This window comes from Palaemon carinicauda, chromosome 29 (genome assembly GCF_036898095.1).
Source record: "Palaemon carinicauda isolate YSFRI2023 chromosome 29, ASM3689809v2, whole genome shotgun sequence".
NCBI classification, from domain to species: domain Eukaryota; kingdom Metazoa; phylum Arthropoda; class Malacostraca; order Decapoda; family Palaemonidae; genus Palaemon; species Palaemon carinicauda.
Genome location: NC_090753.1, coordinates 48792133 through 48807399, shown reverse-complemented (window position 1 = coordinate 48807399; position 15267 = coordinate 48792133). Strand labels below are relative to the sequence as shown.

Sequence of the window (15267 nt, the reverse complement as noted above, 5' to 3'; positions counted from 1 at the left end):
ACCGGTCTTTGGGATAAATTATAAATATGAAAACAGAATGATAGTTATTATCGAAATTTTATCAAGATATATTTTTAATTAAATGAAATATGTGTCGATATCAAACTAAAATAGAAATTAAAAGTCGCCAAAATACCCCAGTTGAACGAAGCCGGTAAACTATCTGAGTAAATTACAATTATCATAAAACATAGCAATGACTATAAAAACATACATTAATTGAGATTCATATAATTTCATAAAATTTGTATGAATTTCAAATAAGAAAAAAAATTAGAAGTTAAAATTGGCAAAATTGTTAAGTTGAACGAACCCGGCAGACTATCTTTGAGCAAATTACAATTATCTTAAAATATAGCAATGACAATAAAAACCGTAAATTAATTATGATATTTGTGTAATTTAATAAAAACATGAACAAATTTCAAATTGATATGAGAAAAAAAGGTGTTTAGAAGTTAAAATGCCAAGTTGAACGAAGCCGGCAGACGACCTTCTCACTGACTCGGTCCCCGTCCGAAGCTCAGCTGTTTTCGTGTTGTGACCGACCAACTCAGACTCCATAACATCCCAAAATGGCTGCGAAAAGAGTAGCTGCTTCGGCAATTGACTGGGCTGCCTTTGCCGCCCGAGTTCCTGAGGGCCAGAAGGCCATGTTCAATACCTTTAAGGCAAAATCAGATGGATATCTTAGGAAGTAAGTAGTTTTCTACAATTCGATTTTAAGATGGATTGTTGTGACCATAGGATGCTCCTGCCGGCTACGTATCGACGAGACTTTCATTGATTGAATGTCGCTTTTTGGGAGCTAATATTACAAATATTTTATTATAATTTGTTTATATATTGAATAAGTAGCAATAAATACCGTCCAACCGTTTTATAGGAGCTAATTTAGGTAACTACCATACGGTAGTATTGCTTAGCCCAGGCTGGTAGGGCTACTGTAGATATTTTTGGAAGCTAATATTATAAATATTTGTTTATAATTTGTATATATATTGAATAAGTAGCAATAAATACCGTCCAACCGTTTTATAGGAGCTAATTTAGGTAACTACCATACGGTAGTATTGCTTAGCCCAGGCTGGTAGGCTACTGTAAATAGGTATTGGACTGCAGCTGGATAATATTAAGTAGGTTAGGTCAGCTTTAATACTTTCAACTTATTTTCTCTTTTGGTTTCCAGAGTGCTCACTTTACCCGAAGCAGCTCCTCCAATCGATTTCGCCGCATACAAGTCTCGCATTGCAATTCCAGGAATGGTCGAAGAGTTTCAAAAGCAGTATGAGGCTCTGAAAATTCCTTACCCAGCCGACACTGTTTCAGCAGAGATCGATGGGGTTCAGAAAGAGGCCGTAAGTTTGTTGGTGGCTTTGACATTTCTTCATAGTGTATGAAATCTGCCATTTGAATTTTCACCTTTGGGGTACTTCAATAATTATTGGGGGGTGTATGTATAGGGGCTATGCCCCTTAACTCTATTTTTTAACTATCGCTAGGAATACAGCAGTCTAAAGGGGATTGCAGCGTCCCCCCCCCTTAGGTAAATGGTTAAGGAAACAGCTTATAGGTTAGGTTAGATGGAGAAGTTAGGGAGTCTATGCAATTGAGAGATCATGTCCATTGTTATACAAAGGCTCTAATTATAGTACTGTAGATGAATCGAGAACTACAGTAACATCTTGCAGTTTTATCAATAACTGCACTACAGTAACTTACAGTAGATGTAATGCTTGTTCTGCATATGGGAGCCTTTGTATATCAGTGGCCAGTTCCTCACGCGTTCATTAAAAATGGACATCAACTAAACTAAGCTTTACCCCTAACCTAACCTAAAAGCTGTGTCCTCACTTACCTAATAGGAGGGCTAACATCCGCCCTACGACCCCCTTTACACTTCCGTATTCTAAGTTAGACATCATAATACATGCAGGGGGCCGCTATCATACATACACCCCTGCGTATGCTGTATACGTTATATCAAACATACTTAAATAATGGGTTATAATTGTTATAGAACATTGGGACTTTAGACTATGAAATTAAGATAATTAGATGAACATTAGATGCACAGTTGGTGCTTATGCCTCCACCCTAAGGTACTACTACTACTACTATGAACGAAGTGAAAGAGATTCGCATGTAAGGGTTGACGCTCTAAATAGAAATTAGTTAAATTTAGAGCAATAAGAGGAAATAGAACACTTTTAATCATGTAGGTTTTTATAATTTTCAGAGTTGTAGCTTAGCAAGTAATAATAATAATAATGTTGATTCCAATCTCCTAACCAACATTGTACCCCTTTGATGTTCTGTACTATAGTGATGTGAAACCAACCACAGAGGGAAATGGGGTTTTGGGTGGTGTAAAACCCTGGTGAAGTAAATGGTAGCCGAGTAACCCTACCACGTTTGTATAACCTAGGAGGCGGTGTCCTCTACTACTTAATGTCCCACCCCCCCTCCCTTCCTAACCTCACCTACAACACCACTAAAACAAATATTGAAACCTTACAATAAACCACCTATGCACATATGGTATGCATAAAGAAACTCGAAATGTTCACATTTACCATGAAATGTTCTAATTGACACTAGATTAGAAGCTAAGTATTCATTTACACTACAGAACTAAAAATAATTTTACAGCATTTGAGTTGGTTACCCATGGCTCATTCATAAAATTTACCGAAACTATAATGGTCCGAGATCAAACAAAGCCCACATTAAACAAGTCTTTACTAAAGCTGGTTTTCAGTAATGCTGAAATGCAAAAATTGTCTTTGATTGGAAAATTTGAAACTAAAGAACCTATCAGGTTACAACTTACACACGTTTCCACAACTTCGAAAAAAAGAAGTATGGAATGATTATCTTACTAACAATGCATCATTAAAAAAAATATAGTCAGGAGCCCAAAGCCCCACCCTTTGACATCACGCAGATCTCTTCGGAACCAAGAAATTTCTGCAACTAATAATATATCGGCAGATATCTTTGGTAATTACTAACTTTTTATCGTAATTGTATTTTTTCTATTCAGATTAAGATGATTTTACAAGAAAAGGTAATTTCATCACCTGGTTGAAACTAATATCACTGAAATTAATTTAGCCTTGAAAAATTTTCTACATTTTATTTTGTGCAGGAATAGACTTATTTTACTTATATATGTTTTATAGGTCTGTTGGAATTTCACCCCTGAATACCAGAGGAAACAAAGTTGGAAAAATTTAATGCTTACTACAAGGTCAGATAACTAGCCAAAAAAAAAAATGCAAGGTTGTCCTTGGACAAACCAAACTACTACTATAATACAATATTTGTTCCAACACGAATACTTACCTCGAATTACTTCCTCGGAGGGTCCTTGACCTCTCTCAATCTCGACCAAGATTTCCCGCGCTACCCCCCTATCTCGCTCCCGATAGTTCCTACCCCCGCCGCCAGGATAATTCCTGCGGCCCGGATTAGGGCAGGTCACTGCTTTTCCCGGGTCAGGATCTCATTAAGTCCTTGGTCGTGAGATGCGAAACATCTCTCTCTCTCGCTTAAACTCTCGATCCTTTGGCGCGTTGTGATCCCACGTGCTCCCAGTGTACGGACTTGTGTTTTTTCTGCGATAGTGCGTTTTCGCAAAGTGTTCTCAGTCCGTTCCCCTTGAGTTATCCAGGGTTTCTGTAACTCGTTAGTGTTGACCTTCGTGTGCGAACGATGGAGAACGTGCGTCGTTGTCCTGGTCCTAGAGCAGGAAAGTCGTGTGGGGCTTTCCTCTCTAAACCAGAAGTGGACCCGCATTCCCTTTGTTCCACGTGCAGGGGTAAAGTTTGTTCCTCCTCGGACACGTGTCCTGAGTGCGTGAGTTGGGACGGCATTCAGTGGGTACGGTATAGTACAAAGAAAAAAGTCGTCTAAGCGTTCCCCCAAGAAAGCGAGTGGCGTGTCCTCCTTACAGTCGGTCAGTGATCGGTCCGACGAAGCCTCGGCCTCTCCGTCTCCTTCGCAGAGGAGTGGCCAACAAGCCCCCAGTGTGATTGTTAGCCATAGTGTTCTCCCAGGTGAACCCAGTGTGAGGGAGGAACCAAGGGCTGGCCCCTCGGGAGTGAACGGAAGGGCCGCGAGTGTTTCGGGCGAATCGGGCCACGTGGCAGGGGATCACGCTTCCTCAGAAGACCCGGTATGGGGCAGTGTGGCGATCTCAGACTCCCCCCCGCCCTCGTGGGCCGGTGCGTCGGGTTCCCCCCCGCCAGAAGAGAACCACGCGAGAATTCGTCGCCCGAGTAGCGACGCCTTCGGGTGGAAGTTACCGAAGACTCCAGGGAGGTCACCGCTAAGGATGGACGTATCCCTGGGTCCATGGCCTTCTAGCAGGGACAGAGTGGACTCGGTACCCTCGGTATCTACAGCAGTTCCCGAGGACTTTCTCCAGCACCCTGTCTCGGACGGTCGACGGCGAAGGGCCTCCCCTGCGCATCACTCGAGCAGTCGTTACGTGAGGAACGTGGCACCCTCGGACTCTTCGGAAGCAGACTCGTCCTTCGGGGGAGAACGCAGGGAGAAACGGCACCGTAAGAGAGAGCGGACCGATAGTGATCGTTCCCGCTCCAGGTCGAGGTCGCGGCACAGTAGGAAGCGCCCACGCTCTCACTCCCGTAAGTACAAGAGGGAGGTCTCTCCCGGCGGCGGCGAATGGTTCTACGTCCCCCCAGGAGAGTCCAGGAAGCACCGCTCTCCAGGCTCTCGGTCCAGTGATCGAGCCTCCAAGTTGTCACTGCCTACATACAACATGGAACCGCTCGACCGGCCACGCAAGAAGGACCTCACTCTCAGGCACAAGTCCTCGAGGCCTTCGGTTCACCCCGCCCGGCGGGAGGAAGAGCGCTTCCGAGAAGACAGCCCGACCGAACCAGCCCAGCTGGGTCGGACGTCGAGCAGGAAGGACCGGTTGCCGGGGTCGGGTCTTCCCACCGGGACCGTGTCCTCCGCGTCCAGGGCCTTGGGCCAGTCGAAAGGCCTCCCGGAGTCGGTGGCACCCGCCCCACGGCGAGACCCAACCGTGTACGGTGCGCCCTACGGTTGCGGGACGGCCTCCCTGGGACCTAGTCGGGAGCGGCCAGTTTACCACCCAAGCACTGCTCCCCTCAGCCAAGCCGATGCCTCGGTCGACGGAGGCGAGGTTTCCCCGTCGGAGGACTCCGCCTACAGAAGAGTGGTAGGCCTCGTCAGAAGGATCCATGGGGTTCCGGAACCCGCGGCGACGAAGGTGAATACCTGGAGGTCGAGCCTCTTGAGATATAAGCACCGGGACGTCCTTCCGAAGTCCTCTCTGGCCCTGCCTCTCGCCCCAGACCTAGTACTGGGACAGGAGTACATCAACAACTTGGTGGCCAGCACTGCGGAGGCCCCTAAGTCCCAGAGTGCCTCCAAACTCCTCCAGGGTCTTAAACTACAGGCCAAAGTTTATATCCCGGAAGGGCGACGCCCAGGCCCCTGTAGAGTGGACTCAGCCTTGGATATCCTAGGACAAAGCGGCTCGGACGAAAGGGCCAGCTCAGCCCCTGTGTCCTTCTCGGCCTCTGAAGCAGGCATGATGGAGGAGATGTCGAGGGACATGATTAACGTCTCTTCATGGCTGGACTGGTGGGCCTCCACGTTAGTTAATGTACAGGCCTCCACAGACCCGACGACCCGGAACAACAAGGTCTCCTGTCAGACCTTCTCACCTCCGGGGGGAAAGCCCTCAAATTTATGGCGTATCAGGCACTCTCCTTGACGGCCAACTGGGTCCTCCGAAAGCGGGACACAGTGCTTTCCAAAGTGTCAAGGAAAATCCCGGACAGACAGGCGCGAGTGATTCGCACCCTACCCCTAGGAGGCGAGTCCCTGTTTCCGTTGAAGGAATTAGAAGTGCTGATGGAGAAGGTGTCCAAGAGGAGAGAAACCAACGTCCCCAAGCAAACATCCTCCAGGAGGCCTCCTTATAGGAGGTCAGTCTCGGATAGTGCCGTGACCCCTCAGGCTTTCCCCTGCTCTTCGAGGAGGGACGCCCCCGCCTCTTCCTGGACATCAACTCCTCAGCCCTCCCGCAGGGGAGCTACGGCTTCTGCCAGCTCCTTCAGGTCGGGTTACTCCGCCTCGAAGAGGGGCAGATCAGGCCGCCCCTCTAGGAGAAGGTAGAGGGAGAGGCCCCCTACTCCCGCCCAAGCCTCGGGTTGGGGGATGCCTCAGACCCTATTGGCAAGCATGGAAAACGTATGGGGCGGATGCTTGGACGGTGTCCGTCCTGAAAGAAGGCTACAGGATCCCCTTCATAGCGGACTCACCCCCTCTTATTCCAGCCACCCAAACAGAATGGTTAGCTCCCAGGGACCCGTTGAAAAGGGCTACCCTGCAAAAAGAAGTTTCCTCCAGGTTGGAAAAGGGAGCCATGGAAGAAGTCCTTCTCCCAGGGCCAGGCTTCTACAGCCGCCTGTTCCTGGTGGAGAAAGCAACGGGGGGGGGGGGGGGGGGTGGAGACCGGTGATAGACCTGTCGGCCCTCAACAAGTTCGTCAAGAAGACGGACTTCAAGATGGACACCCCAAAATCCGTCCTGATGTCCTTGAGGGAGAAAGATTTTATGATGACGGTCGACCTCAAGGACGCGTACTTCCAAATTCCGGTCCACCCGTCGAGTCGGAAGTTCCTCCGGGTAAGATGGGCTCCCAGATCCTGCAGTTCCGGACCCTCTGCTTCGGACTGTCGACGGCCCCTCAGGTGTTCACGAGGGTCTTCGCGACAGTCTCAGTATGGGCTCACGAACGAGGTATCCGCCTCATCAGGTACCTGGACGACTGGTTGCTCCTTTCCAGTTCAAAGGCCCTCTTGGAAGAGCCAGGAAAGGACCTCCTCCGTTTCTGCAGGAGTCTGGGAATCATTATCAACCTGGAGAAATCGAACCTAACTCCATCCAACAAAATGGGGTACTTGGGGATGACGTTGGACACCGTGCAGGGGAAGGCCTTCCCCTCGGAAGACAGGATACAGAACCTCGTCAAGATCATTCAGCCGTTCCTGTCGGGGCTTCCCAGGAAAGCGAAAGACTGGCAGAGGCTGATAGGCCATCTGGTCTCATTAGAGAAGCTAGTCCCCCAAGGGAAGATACGGCTCAGACCCGTACAATGGAACCTCAAGGCTCTATGGTCCCAGACAGGCTCTCAGAAAACATCGATCCCAGTCCTCCCGGACACGAAAGCAGCCTTGAATTGGTGGCGATGCCAGTCGAACTCCCTCAAGGGGATGCCCCTCGGGTCCTGTCCCCCCGAGTTTCTCCTGTTCACGGACGCCTCCAGCCTAGGGTGGGGAGCCCACCTGCGGGAGGAAACAGCAAGCGGGACCTGGTCAGAGACCGAAAAGCATCTCCACATCAACGTCCTAGAGCTAAAAGCAGTACAAAAGGCATGTCTGCACTTTGCAAGTCGGTTGAAGGGAAGCACCGTGGCCCTAATGTGCGACAACGCCACGGTGGTAGCCTACATCAAGAAACAAGGGGGCATGAAGTCGAAGGAACTGTGCGACCTCACAGTAAACATCTTGCACTGGGCGGACGAACACCAGGTAACACTGCTAGCAAGGTTCATCCCCGGGAAAAGGAACGTGCTAGCCGACGGCCTCAGCAGGATAGGTCAGATAGTAGGGACAGAATGGTCCCTACAACCAGCGGTGGCCAGACTCATCCTTCAACGCTGGGGCTCCCCGGTGATAGACCTATTCGCAACAAAGCTCAACGCCGAGTTACCGGTTTATTGCTCCCCGGTACCAGACGAAGGAGCAGCCCTAGAAGACGCCTTTCAGCACAGGTGGGACAACCTGGACGTTTATGCCTTTCCCCCCTTCACGCTGCTAAGGCAAGTGCTCAACAGAGTAAGAACCTCCCAAAACCTAAGGATGACTTTGGTAGCGCCCTGGTGGCCGGAGAGAGAGTGGTTCGCGGATCTGAAGGACCTGGCAAGCCATCCGCCATGGCCTCTGCCCCCCAGGTCAGATCTACTGAGTCAACCGCACTTCCTCAGGTTCCACGACAACCCTCTCTCTCTTCGCCTTCACGCCTGGAGACTATCGAGCGACTCCTGAAGAAGGAGGGGTACTCCTCCTCCACAGCCAAGAGGATGTCCCTATACCTAAGAAAATCCTCTACCGTAGTCTACCAGGCGAAGTGGGCCGCCTTTACGAAATGGTGCGCGACAAAACAAATAAGACCTCTTAAAGCCTCGGTCCCTGACATAGCTGATTTTCTAGTGTACCTTAGGGATAAAATAGGAATGTCAATCCCGGCTATTAAAGGAGTACGAGCAGCTTTAGGCCAAGTCTTTCTCCTGAAAGGCATCGACCTGGGGACCTCAAGACACATAGGGATGCTGATTAGAAGTTTCAAACAATCCTGTCCTCCCCAAGCCAGGAGAGTGCCCAGATGGGACCTGGCCAAGGTCCTGAAAATGTTGTGTCGTCCGCCCTTTGAACCACTCAGAGATATCGGGGACAAAGATCTCACCCTCAAGACAGTCTTCTTGCTAGCCTTAGCTTCGGCTAAGAGGGTAGGTGAGATCCACGGTCTCTCCTACGACGTGGCACACTCCAAAGGGTGGAAGGAGGTATCTTTCAAGTTCGTACCCTCCTTTGTAGCAAAGACTCAGAACCCAGCAGTCTGGGACCCGAGGTTTGAAGGTTTCTCAATTCCGGCCATCCCCAAGACAGGCAATACGGACGACCTGAAGTTATGCCCGGTCAGGACGATCAGGAAATACCTGGAAAGGACGGCCCATCTCCGTCCGGGTGCCAAGAACCTCTTCGTCTCTTCAGGCGTTAATAAGAAGCAAGTGTCCAAGAACACTATTTCCTTCTGGCTGAGACAAGTCATCACTAGGTCTTATGAAGAAGACAAGGTGGCAGTACCAGGCACTCCCCGTCCCCATGACATCAGAGGCCTGAGCACTTCCTTGGCCTTTGAGAGAAATATGGCAGTGGGCCAGATCCTGCAGGCCGGCACTTGGTCACACCAGTCGACCTTCACGGCCCACTACCTCAAAGACTAAAGAAAGTCTTTGGATGGATTCTCCATTGGGACAGTCATCGCCGCCCTCCAAGCTGTGTAGTGGCAGGCTGGATAACGTCCCCAACAAGTGAATAGACTCATCCCTACTTCTTCAGGAGAAGACTCAGTAGAGAAGATGTCAAGAGGTAAGCCTTAAATTATAAGCGTAAGGTTTCCACTACTACCCCCTATCCGCTCTCTGTACCCCCGCATTACGTAGCCTTCCAGGCACCATGTGCCTAACCAAGTGGCAGAATGGCTCTCCCGCCTCCTAAAGTGTAAGTCTCCGAGGAAGTAATTCGAGGTAAGTATTCGTGTTGGAACAAATTAAAAATTTTAAGTAATTTTTATTTTTCCTAACATACTTACCGAGAATTACTTCCGGGTAATGGCCCTCCCTTCCGTCCCCGAGTGCCATTCTTCCATTGCCGGGTCGGGCTAAACGGAGGACTTAATGAGATCCTGACCCGGGAAAAGCAGTGACCTGCCCTAATCCGGGCCGCAGGAATTATCCTGGCGGCGGGGGTAGGAACTATCGGGAGCGAGATAGGGGGGGTAGCGCGGGAAATCTTGGTCGAGATTGAGAGAGGTCAAGGACCCTCCGAGGAACTAATTCTCGGTAAGTATGTTAGGAAAAATAAAAATTACTTAAAATTTTTAATTTTATACCAGCAGGTTGACTATAAAATATCAACCTTTTAATACTTATTTGGATTTTTTTTTCCTTTTTTTTTTCTTTTTTCTTTTTGTCCCCCCCCCAAAAAGGTTTGCTACAGTATTATTAAATCTGCGGTAATCTCCAAAGGTTACCTAAATTAAATTGTAGGTTTGTTTCCTCATCAGGATATAATAAAGGTTGTAGTATGGTTTTAATGTTTGGAATATTAATATAATTGAATTAGAGGCTTGATCGATTGATTCATAAGAAGTTTCCTGGCATCCTGACATAGGTCATTGACGCCGATCGGACGTTTGGATTTCTTTTATCAGGATTTTATCATAAATAAATATACCATTTGGATGGTTAATTTTGTACACACACAAGCTTTAGTGCAAATATTCAAATAGGATACAATTATACAGAATTTCAATAGACATTAGAACAAGGATTTCCAAGCAGAGAGTGTTAAATTATACTCTAACTTGCAGAGAGATCTATGAAGGCTGTGGGAACACCGACTCCTGCATTGTGCAGATTGTTAAAGAAAAAGAAAAAAAAAAGTGCATCATGATCTCTAAAAACATCAACCCTCACATCCCAATGGCTAAAATGGTGTTATTTATATAACAAAAGTTTGAAGTTGCCTCACGGGACCAATAAAAACGTAACTTCGTACCTCCGGCAATGACATCTCCCTAGTCTTTAACCACCAACAGGCACAGCTTTTATTACTTCGGTAATCATACGAAAAACCCTATACCGAACTTTGCTCACTGCTTCTATTCAGACGTTACCTGAAACCTAGTTCGCCGAGCTAAGCTTGTCCGTGTGGACCTCCGGAGCCTAATATCAATGGTTTCTTTTATTATACAGTACATTACAATAATTTAAAAAAGATAGTTGACTCCTTTGTCAGACAAAGGTACTTTTGAAATGATAGCATGCTTTATTCTTCTATACTTTTGTGTCTAAGTAAATGCTTTCGTAGTAAAATCATTCTTTATAGGTGTTAAAAACATTTAATGAAGTTCTTTCTAATGAATTTGTCACATTTGAATTTATAGGTTGCAGAAGTTCAGAACTACATCAAGGAGAGCAACAATCGCATTGCCCAGCTGCAGGTTGATTTGGCAAAGTGGGAAGCTATGATCCCCTATGACGAGATGACAATGGAAGAATGGACAGAGGCTTTCCCCGAACAGGTACGGTTTGCTATAAGTTTTTGTTGATGGTATTCATACTTCTTGCTCATAAATTCAACCTTTCTTGGTATGCCAGGAGAGTTTAAACAGCATAGGTAAAACTCCTGAATCAAAACCCAGAGTTATTGCATAATATGCATTTGCTACAAGTTGCAATCTATTTATCTTATGTTCCTTGAAGCATTGGAAACTGTCAATGCATGAAAGTGTCTAGTTGGCTCTGATTCATATCTGCTTTCCCTAATAAGTGACTTCTAGCTGTGCTCTGTTTAGGTATAGTTTGATGCTTCCTGTTATTTTAAAGTGGTTGTCTTTGTTCCCCAAGGATATATTTTAAAATATTCATATTTTGACAGAGCATCCCTTATTTGTTTTAAGATGTTAGTCACTACAAATAAAAAACTGATGCCAGTCTAAAAATCAATTGCAATTTTTCAATGCCTATTGCTCAAAAGCTTGTAGCATTTGCTTGATGATGCCCATCACTCAGTCTACTTGGATTTTGTGATTCTTATTAATAAAAATTCTTTGAGTAAAGAACCAGAGGTAGTTTTGAATGGAGTAAATATTACTTAAACTTCCAGGTTACTATAAATTCTCAACTCAGTTTACAAAATCTAGTAGATGTCTGTAAACAGTGCAGTAATCTGTACTTATTGCATAATGGGTAGAAAAATTCAGGAAATTTCCTGATGAAAGCTGTGATCTTGGTATCTTGACTTATCCTAAAGGAAGAAATTTAAAGAAAATGTGCTACATAATTCAATTACAGAATTTGGAAAGCAAATGGGTTTTGTATGGTGGGTTTCTGTACCTTCCAGGCAGAAAGTTTTAAAGGAATTATCATGTTTTGTGAATGTGGACTTTACAAAAGGTTAATACTAATTTTTACAACTGCAAGGAAGAGATGATCTGTTAGAATAAAGGGTTCTTTTGAAATGCTTTGGTGTCCTATTTGTGACCAAAGAAGAAAATGAAATTAAATAGATTTAACTGATGCCAGAGGCAAAGTAAAGTGAAAAAAAAAGCACTAGTGTCTTTAATTATTCAACAGTATGTTCATAGTAGTTGCTTGCTTTATGGCCCAATAGCTTATAGAAGCTTGTTGGTTCCCCTCTTGACATATGCAGTAGGTCTTGTAATCTTTTAAGTAGACTACCTGACAATCTAGAGGTTGAGTTGACACTTTGGACTTTCAACTCAATCCTGAAAAAGTCTAGAGTTCATTAGATTCAAAACAATTTTTGGAGGCTTATCATGTATTCATGATGAGCAGAGCTCAGTTTCTAAATACAAAAGTATAAATCTTTGTACTTTTAGATATCCATAACCATTTTGACATGCTACTGTTGCCCCTTGTGAAACTAAACCCTGCAAAAATATCTTTTATTGCAAGTGAATGGCACTGAAGTATTTTCTGTCCCCTATGTTTATTATAGGAAATACGGAGCTGCAGGGTCATGGCAGCTGACTTTAAAAAAAAAAAAGTGTTGTTCTCTTATAAAATCCGGGCAATGATGACTGCTTTAGCTTCGTTTTCTTGTACAGACTTTACTTATTTCATGATGCCATTGGACAATTAAACTATAAAGAATTTCTGACCTATTTAGTAGTTGTTTTTGTAACTGGAGTTTGCTCGCCAAAATACTGGTTTGTGCCTTTTAACCTCTTTGGGAGGTATGATCTACAAGCAAATGAAGTAGAATAGTTTAAATAATAGGGTTGAATAGTTTTGCCTGTTCCTTCAACTCTCATTGCCAGAGGGTGAAAATAGATCGGCGGTTACAGTAGAATGAGGTTGAAATTAGTTTCTGCAATTTGGTTGTAAGACTTAAGGCATAGGGAACACACAATAGGCACAAACAAGTTCCAATCATGTTTCTCGATACTATGTCGGCAGCAGTTGGATTTATGTATTAGTTCAAAGAAATTTTATAACGCTCAAATTATTCAGTAACCCACACAATGTGTTTGCCGAGGATGTTGCAAAGTAGCTTTCCAGTCACTGGTGAAGTTGACAAGCTTCTTTGCAAATCTATACTGTTAAAGCCTTGTTTTAATTGTGGAGATACTGTACAACTGTTCATTAATATTTTGGTGTATATTTACAGTAGATCATGCACTATTTTGTGCATGAAAGAAATTCTAGCAAGAGTGTGCTTTAATTTGTTTTTGTTGGATACATTCCTTCTAATTGACATTTTTATTCCCTTAAATGAGTGAAAACAGTGTTCATTCTTTAAAATCAGGTTTCAATGAACTACTGTATTATGTTATTTTAGTGAAATAAAGTAAGATTGTAGCACCCGCAAATCTCAGGGGAGCACAATTATGGCAAACTGCTCATTTTGTCAATCTTCTCATTTCAGTCCATCACTGCCGAAAATCCAACCTTCTGGCCACATTTACCAGAGGACCAGCTTGGATACGTGGCCAAGGAAGGTGGAGAGGCTCATTAGGACTAGGTCTCGGAAAGATCAGAGAAGCCATAAATCTTCAAGTTTAATAATGTAGAGTATTGCCCATCAGATACCCTAAGGTTATTTTTATCATTTTGTTGTAAAAATATATCTACTCTTAATTGTAAATAAATATATAAAACTTTTGATGTGTTTATCACCACATTAAATTAAGTTTCAAAGGCTTCTTGCAAAGTTTTTTTTTTTTTTTTTTCAGGATAATTTACATGTTCAGTTTACTAATTAAATTTGAAGTTTGATTTTGATGTAATGAGGTTGTGAAAAAGCATCATGCATTCTGTACAGTATTAATAAGATATAATCAACAACCTTGATATGCAAGAGTTCCAAGATATATTTTTGTTCTACATTTGTATTATACAGTATCTGTTTTGTTGGGATGTTTAAATATTTACTTAAGGTTTCTAAGTCTTAAGTCAAATAGTTTCTACTTTTGGAGCAGATATCATGGTTTGTTTGTCTACAATTCTGGGCTCCAAGTATTCAGAAGGATATAGATAGACTGGCAGCAGTACAAGCTAGGGTCACCAAACTAGTTCCAACTCCAAGGCAATTCAGATATAAACGGTGGATGGAACGTTTTAACTTATTTTATCTATAAACTCAACGACTAAGGGGACAGTTAATAGAGAGATTCAAAATTCTTTAAAGGAATAACAAATGTATATTACAACAATCTATTCACGCATAGCACAAATCAGTCCAGTGGTAATGGATACAAACTGGAATTGAAAAGGTCCAACACCACTCAATGTCGCAATTTCTTTACATACAAAATAGAAAATACTTGGAATAGACTTCCAGCAGATGTAGTAAACAGTAACACAGTAAACAAGTTAAAGTTAAAGAATAAGTTAGACAAGACCATAAGAACTAAATGCTTAAACTGAATGGCTCTACCAAGGAGCAAATAAGTGTCTCCGGGGATGGACTAAAAAGTCTGAGACATCCTAAATCCTTGTGTTTCTGTCTGTCGACTTCCAGCGGATGTAGCAAACAGTAACACGGTAAATGACTTGAAGAATAAGTTAGACATGACCATAAGAAATCAAAATGCTTGAACTAAATCGCTTTAACAAAGAGCAAATGGAATCTGCATGGACTAAAAAGTCTTCGTGAGACATCAAAAATCCTTGTCTGTATTTTTAAACAGCTTTTGTAAATTCATATATAAATGAATATGAACGTACCCTTGTGTTAGGATATGAGTGAGAAAAACTGTAAATATTGTAAGGGGCTCTTTGTAACAAACACAAAAGTTTATAGAAATAGGGTTGGCTGAAACAATTACATGTTTTGAGTTTTATATTATAAAAGTAAAATAGCTTAAGTAAGGAGACACATGACTGGAATGCACTTTTCTTTGTCATTTGAGTACATTCTAGTTATCCTTGGGAAAATATTTTATATTGAGAATATAAAAAATCTTTGTTTATACAAAGATTTTTATAACAAGAAAAGGAATGCAGAACTATTCTCTCAATTCTCCTTTTCCAAGAACTGTTCCTCTTATTGCAACCAGCTATAAAATGACAGGGTTTTAACTATCATTACCTTAAAAAATTTTAGAGTGGGAAGTTGGGGAAAAACCCCAATTCATAAAAATAATCTAAATTTCAAAAGGTCTTAATTTTCATCATTTCTTAGTTAAGGGTTTAACCAAATATTTCTTCAGTCATATTATGAATATTTCACTAAAACGTATGTAATGTGACTGATTCCGTCATTATCTTCTGTTTACGAGTCAGTCTCACCGTGAACTGAAATTGATTCCAGAAAAAGGTAGAGTTTCAAATTAATTTCTAAATAGGAACCAATCCTGTCAGGATCAAGGCATAGATTCAGATTCGTT

The 15267-nt window shown here is 43.6% G+C and overlaps 1 protein-coding gene across 1 annotated transcript; it reads left to right on the top strand.

Annotated features, from left to right (window-relative positions):
* Positions 1–491: 491 nt before the first annotated feature.
* LOC137622185 (ATP synthase subunit d, mitochondrial-like) lies at positions 492–13540 on the top strand. Its single transcript, XM_068352625.1, has 4 exons — positions 492–697; positions 1190–1358; positions 10798–10935; positions 13305–13540. The coding sequence occupies exons 1-4, from the start codon at positions 576–578 to the stop codon at positions 13392–13394; spliced, it is 519 nt and encodes a 172-aa protein (XP_068208726.1). The 5' UTR covers positions 492–575; the 3' UTR covers positions 13395–13540.
* The last annotated feature ends 1727 nt before the right edge of the window (positions 13541–15267 follow it).